General features: G+C 35.0%; 1 protein-coding gene across 1 annotated transcript in view; it reads right to left on the bottom strand.

The window, feature by feature from the left end:
• Positions 1–6,814, bottom strand: part of CRIF (growth arrest and DNA damage-inducible proteins-interacting protein CRIF) — a 29,159-nt gene extending 22,345 nt beyond the window's left edge. The window contains exon 1 of the mRNA XM_090386244.1: positions 5,829–6,814. Coding sequence (XP_090242370.1) covers positions 5,917–6,690 — 774 coding nt within the window. The 5' untranslated portion in view covers positions 6,691–6,814 and the 3' untranslated portion in view covers positions 5,829–5,916. The remainder of the gene's footprint in view (positions 1–5,828) is intronic.
• Positions 6,815–7,594: the final 780 nt, after the last annotated feature.

A 7,594-nucleotide genomic window follows, 5' to 3' on the forward strand; every position in this document is an offset into this window, starting at 1 on the left:
TGAATTTTCATAATAACTAATTTCATTCAAATAGGATTTATAATGCATTAGAAATACAGGGTGTTCATGTGGGACCTGAAAATATTTTCATTAAAATGGTATGTGTTGTACAGTAAAATGGAATTTTATTGTATTATCCTAGCAACTCATATCTATTGGATATACTATTTTTGAATCTATGTGCTTTTTGACCAAATGCATATCCCCCCCCCATCCCAACTGTTCTTTCAGTACATATACATATTGTATTCTGTATCCTCTACATCAGAATGACACCGTGTATTTAACACTTTAAATTCATAAAATTTCAAATTTAAATTATTAGTCTGCATATTCTCTTCTCCCATCCCAAAGCTGCCTAATACTGCCAGAGTTAGGATATGCTTCAATAGCATATGCATGTCCTTGCATTCTGCCTAGTGTTCTATTTCAGTTTTACTGATAGTTTAATTACCGGAGGAAATCACAGAATCATAGCTGGAGAGGAGGATAAAAAAAAAAATTTTTGAACTAAACTTTGAAACTTGTAACTGAAAATATAATTCCAATTATAAGCAATGAAAATATGGTACATTCTGATGATTTAAATCTGTTTCCATAAAGCAGTGCCAACAAGTGAGGACTCAACTCACGCAAATGGATAATTTGGGAAGTCCCTTACTTGCAACATGGCCACCTAACATGAACCACCGTGATTACCTTGAAATGGAAGTTCTAGATTTAATAGAGCTGCAGTAATGAATAGAATCCAGCTCTGAAACAATTCACACCACTGCAGAAAAGTTCAGCAATTGACAAGCCACTATCTACATTTAGTTGCAAGGATTTCACTTCAAAAAATTATTCTAAAATCAGTACACAAACCTTAAAAATTAAGGGGTGTTATGTTTGTATGCCTTTGAAAGTTTAATGTAAAATTTATATAGTTTTTCTTATTTTGGGCACTAGAATACATCCCAGATTTTTTGGCACACTTTTGTAGCACTTTATATATTCAATAATTCATGCAAATAAATTTGTAATGGGCTTAACTATTAGAGCAAAACTTTCCAAAGTGGATGTTGACACCTCAGGGTGTTGCATCCTGTTCCAAAGGATGCTGTCAAGTTTTGACACTATTTTTGTTTTCACTCTGATTTTCTTTCACTACATATATTGATGTAATTCAGTGGTTCCCAAACTTTTTCGGTCACTGCCCACTTGGTTCCATAAACTGATCTGTAGTGCTCCCTACCCTAACCTATAAAAAGCATTATTGACTAGCAGTTTGCAACGATCCACTAAGATAATAACACAATAAAATTCAAAACAATAACAATTAATTGTGCATTTATTCAAAATCTAATTAAAACTTTTTAGTTTAATTCAACAAAATTGATGAACTTGATCCAGTGATACCAGCTTTTCAAAGTCTAACTGTCACTTAGCAGGAGTCTTAGATACCACATTTAGTTTGTTTGTTTGTTTGTTTGTTGCGTGGGTTTTATTGGCGCATTAGTGACGAAGGCTATAATGCGCCAAAACCTGGTCATAACCACATTTAGTAACTACTTCACCATTCAATAAATTCTTAATGCATTAAATGGGCTTGATGAAGTGATACCAGTTTCCCAATGTCTGGTTTCAGCATTCTCCACAGGAAATTTTGCCAGCCAGGTGGGGAAGTGTAATACTTTGCAATATTATAAAATTTTCCGTTATTTATAAATGTGACTTAAGCAATTCAGAGTGAAAATTAAATGCATAATTTAACATTATTTGCTCCTATCGCATTGACCTTTATCGCTTAGTATGTTCAAATTAATACTGATCGAGATCAGTGAGCAGTACCATATGGTACAGCAAGAATCGCTTAAATTTTAGCTGTGTGCCCATTCAATAGGTCCTGGGGAGAACACTGGGTTTAAAGTCACTCAGCAGTAGTCTTAAATCACCACATTTAGTAATCTGAGTTGATTTCTCTGCTTGGAGAGAAGTTGGATGACCAAACTAAAACCAGCATAAAATATTTATATACAATTACTTTAACTCTGAGAGCAATAAAACTTTAAATACAAAGAGAGGAAGGTGTTTCGCCCTAGGCCTTAGCCTGGTCAATAGTAAATACGAGATCAATGCACTCAGAGTGGCTCACCTCCAGCATTCCCCTACCATCCCTTACCTCTTAGAATCCTCTAGGTAATTCCACCACCCTCAAGGGGGTGGTATCACCCACTTTTGGAATCACTAATGTAATTGACTAAGGTGAAATTGAATAATAAGTTTAAAATTTATGACATTTATTTCTTTATGTGCATCATACCAGTGGCTGACAAGTTCTAGGCTTATCCTTTGAAAGCTAATAACTGAGGTCAATTTCTTATGGGCTTGTGCTTGGTATACCTCACATCTTCCCTCTCTCGTATACACTGACGTTCGAAGAAAGTGCATCATGTAGGAATTTCACATTTCTAACCCTTTTTCGCAGTGGTATGTTACATTAATGACTAGCATCACAAATAGAAATATAAACAAAAGATATTTATTAATAGTTAAGGCAAAGCTGTAATATTTGACAGATGCTCTCAAAATATTCCAAAATGAGCATTTTCAATCTTTATACAACAGTTTTGGTAAACATGACAATTATGGCTGAAACATTATCAGAAGTCCTCAGTTTATCATTTTAAATGGAAAACAAAATTAAAAGTTCACCAGCTGCAAACTAATATTTAGTTGAACTGCCTCTGGCCCCGATGACAGCAGCACACCGTAAAGGCACTGACAAGATCAATTTCTGAAGATAATCAACTGATAGTTCGTGGTTCCAAACACGAATTATGGCTTCCTGAAGTTCACAAAGGGTCTTTGGTTTCTTTCTGGCAACTGCAGATTCCACACAATGCCAACAGTTCTCTATAGGATTCAGGTCTGGGCTGTTTCCCATCTAACTAAGAGTTCTAATGGACTGTTCTTCCAACCATTTTTTCACCTGTAACAAATGTAAACACATTACTGTTGTACTTCTAATGCTGCAAAAATGAAGCTAATGGACTAATTGTATGTCTATCATTGCTGCAATTAAAGATTCTATTCTATTCTATTGTAACTACAGAAGTGCCTACTTACACTTTTTGCCCAATGACAAGGAGCGGAGTCGTCCTGAAAGATACAGTTACTTCGCAGGTTGAAATGGTCTCTAACGGTCGACAGCAATTTGCTTCCAATATAGCCAGGTATCCATTGGCATTTACGGAACCTTTTATAAACTGCAGGTGACCCACTACGCCCGTGATACGAAAATGCACCCCCATATCATTTGGCTGGTAGTGAATTTCACCGTAGTCTGGATGGTATTCTTCACCACGTCTATGGTGAATCATTTGTCTCCCATCAGAGCCATGCAGGTTGAATTTCTTCTCATCCAAGAAAATAACTGACTTCCACTGCTCGGGGGTCCATTTGACATGCTCCTTACACCAAATTAATCAGCCTTTTTCATTTTTTGTGTGAGGAGGGGCTTCTTAGGACGACAGGCTACAGGTCCATTTTTGAAGAGGCGTCTTCTGACTGTTAACATCCCTGCACTTGCTACCACTCCTATACGTTCTTCCCATTCTCTTTTCAGCTCAGACGAAGAAGCTTTACGGATTTAAGGCATTAAGTATTTCAAAATGCAGTCGTTTTGCCATAGAGACTCGTTTGCATCCGGTTCCTTTTTTCCTATCAGCAGAACCAGTATTCTTGAGTTTGGAAAGAAATCTACTCACTGTCGACTGATTACAAGACACTCTATAAGCAATATGACAGGAAGAACATCCTTCCTCACGTAAAGCAACAATAGCACTCTTTCTTCGTGGCGTCAACTACACGTAACTCGCCATCTGGACACAAGCAAGGAATGACTGCAACTCTTGCAGAGCGCGCTTATATAGCTGAAAGTAACAGCTGATGAAATATTACATCACCTACGCATGTCAATCTTTGATGCAATCTGTAAGAAATACTGCCATATACTTACATCATTCAGACAACAATTACAAAAATTAAGGGGTGATGCACTTTCTTTGAACACCAGTGTATAAAAAGTTACATATTGTTGCATTCACCATCAGGAACAAAAAAGAGTGGATGTTGAATAATTATACAATTCTGCATGGGATGTCGAATTATTATTAGCATGTATCAGTGTTTGAAAAGCACTGTGTTACAGGAATCATACCACTACTATTTTTATGTTTAATTAAATATTTAATATAGATGTCTCCAATATTATTTTATTATTATTTTTTTTTTAAAGAAAAGATGCACAATTGTATTTTCATTACCTTAAGCCAGTGGTCTCAAACTCAAATTGCATGCAGGCCGAATGCACGATCTGAAAGCAGCTGACGGCCGGAATTTTTTTTTTTTAACAAAATGAGAGTGAATATAAGCACTGTATTTACAACAAATACATAATTGAATGTATTTGCAGGCCGTGTAAAATTGCTTGGGGGGGGGGCGGATGCGGCCTGTGGGCTGCCAGTTTGAGACCACTGCCTTAAGCCATCTGGTGCTAATTCTATCACACTGGGATTCTTAAAATGTAAGTTATACTAGATGTTTCAACAATGTGCAGGCTATACGTTCAGGATCGATTCAGGACTTAAATCAACAAAAAAAAGTTCATGAACAAATCTGAACAGTTACAAAGATATGACTGTTTGAATTTTAAAAAATAACTATGGAGCTTTCAATGGTAAAAAAGAACAAAATAAAGAATAAGCAAATATGTACTTAGCGTGAATAAACAAGGTGAAATTGAATAATAAGTTTAAAATTTATGACATTTATTTCTTCATGTGCATCATACCAGTGGCTGACAAGTTCTAGACTTATTCTTTGAAAGCTAATAACTGAGGTCAATTCCTTATGGGCTTGTGCTTGGTATACCTCGCATCTTCCCTCTCTCATATACACTGGTGTTCAAAGAAAGTGCATCACCTAGGAATTTCACATTTCTAACCCTTTGTCACGATGGCACGTTACATTTTATGTTTCTGCTTATTATTATTATTTTTTAATGTTGAAAATATTATAGCCATTTTTCAAATATTCAAACAGCCATAGCTCCATTACAATTCAGAATTAGGTATGCAAATATATAAACTTTTGTGTTCAGCTCCTGATATACACCCTATATATATTTTGGTGATTGATAATAACCTTTTTTAATAATAATGACTAATTTAATTCAAAATCATTAGAACCGACATCACCTAAATTTACAAAACTAGAAAAGTGTGCCTCATAACACCAAAACTATAAAGCACTTAATATCACAGTACTAATGTCAATTTACTATAATTAAGATTCTCCTGTTTCTTTCACCACCAACCGGTAAAATATAACGTTCCTTAACAACTCCCAAATGAACTAATAACAAAACATTTATTCTTCTGAATTTTCAATATGCCAATTTAGCTAATTTGGAATTAAAAAGCAAACAACAATGGACGATAGTACACAATAAGTCTGTATTGTGTACTATCGTCCATTAATAAGGAGTAGCTTATTTCTGAAAACATTCAAAATAATGAAAACCTTGTTTAGGCTATTATTGCTTTAACTGAAGCACTTTGCCTTTTATCTATTGATGTGCCTCAAGCCTTTATAAAGTCTTTCCCATAAATACATGTTTTATACCCAGAAAATGTTAGGGTATACAATCTGTTGCTTGTTTTCTGTTTTTCTCAATCTAACTATATTAAATTTCCAAATTAGCATATTTTAAAACATTATTTTTTTTGCTAGGAATATGATACTTCTAAGGATAGTCACGACTGCATGGATCAAAAACCACTTACCAAAATTTGCAATCGAAAGCAATGACACCAATCACATAGCATGCAGTACACAAAGAATGAAAAATTTTAAATTTAAAGTAATTCTATTTTAGCTTTCAGGCGTTTCATCAGTTGGCTTATCCATAATTACATCCTTTGCCACTCCAGTCAATTTAGCTATCAGCTCAGCATGTTTCTGTTTTTTCCTTAGTGCCTTGGTTTCTTTAAGGTAGGCTTCTTCTTTTGCTTGAAGGGCTTCTTCAAATCTTGGATCTTTAGGATCAATATTATAACCAAGATACTCTCTCAATTCCTCCACAACTTGTTTACGCTTATGCATTTCTTTTTCTGCTTCTTTTCTTGTCTTTTCTATCTTAGCAAAATATTCCCTTTTCCATTTCTCATGTTGCTCCATTTTTCTTTCAACCTCTTTTTCACGGTTTATTCTACTTTGTTCTTCCTCAAGCCTCTTCTTTCTAGTATTGTCAACCATTTCATTCAACTCTGGCTGAAACATTTTATCATCTTCCTTGATAGCAATAAGTTCTTCCCGTGTAGGCCACATGATACCAGGATTTAAACCCGATTTCTTCCCAAACATTGCATACTGTTTTCTCAAGTGTTTGATTTTAAAACAGTACTTAAATTCTAGTGATGGCATTTCTTCTTTTATGAGGGCCTGTTTTACTCTCACAGGTAATCGAGACTTGTCTCTTTTTCTATCAATTTCTTGATAGTTGTAATCGGATGGACTGGTTTCCAAATTTAAGTCTTCAACAGGCTTAAGCCCAGTGCAAAATAAAGCACATGTACTTCTTTGTCCACATATATAAGGTCTTGTAAAGTACTTCACTAAATGTGAAGTATACTTAAACTGATTCATTTCCGAAATAAATACATAAAACTTAATATTAACGTTTAACAAAACTGCGGCATCCGTTCCCAAACTTTACAAAGCATTAGACCACACAGTATCTTACTTCTCTTTGCTTTTCGCGACCTCACATTCGAAAACGCATCGTTGGCCACCTAGGAGCAAAGCAGTGTTACCGGGAACAATATCACCCCACTGATCAATGCCTGGTGCCATCAAATGTTTTTGGTAACTACGTAAAAGAATTTTAGGCTAAGCACTTGTAATGCAAAAATTAAGTGATGATTAAAACAGTTTTACGTTTATTATTATTTATTATTATATTAACCATATGGTGCAAGGAACCATGAGGCTTTTGCTGCACTAGTAAAAAAAAAAAATCTGAGTTACCCTGAGAGAGACAGAAGTAGAAGGGAATCACCAAGAAAAAGAAAAATGATGATATTCACCAAGAAAAAGAAGAATGATGATATTCACCAGATGTGAAGAATGATCATATTCACCGTACTCACCAGATGCGAGCCCCTGAAGTTGTTAAATAAATTTATTATAAGTTAACGAATAAACGTTTGTCTTTACGGAATAAAGTCGTTATAAGTTCACTAGCGCAAAATTTTTCAAAATTAACGTTTAAAAACAGTAATACGAACCGATAAATAAAGAGATTCCCCAACACTGATTCATGTAATACGATTTTTTGACACCGGCACACTCTATAGGTGCCAAAAATTATTCGATATCCCCACACAGATTTTGTAATTATTAAACACTCCATTTGAAGAGAGAGATGGAAGATGTGCGTTACAGACTCAAGTCTGTTTGAAATCGATGACGTCAGGCATTAGCTTTCGAGAGCATATATCCAGAGCTCACCAACCTCAAATTATGAACACGTAAAGAAATAAATGTCATG

Source organism: Mastigoproctus giganteus, chromosome 12, assembly GCF_048544385.1.
Source record: "Mastigoproctus giganteus isolate SK-2022 chromosome 12, ASM4854438v1, whole genome shotgun sequence".
Taxonomy (NCBI): Eukaryota; Metazoa; Arthropoda; class Arachnida; order Uropygi; family Thelyphonidae; genus Mastigoproctus; species Mastigoproctus giganteus.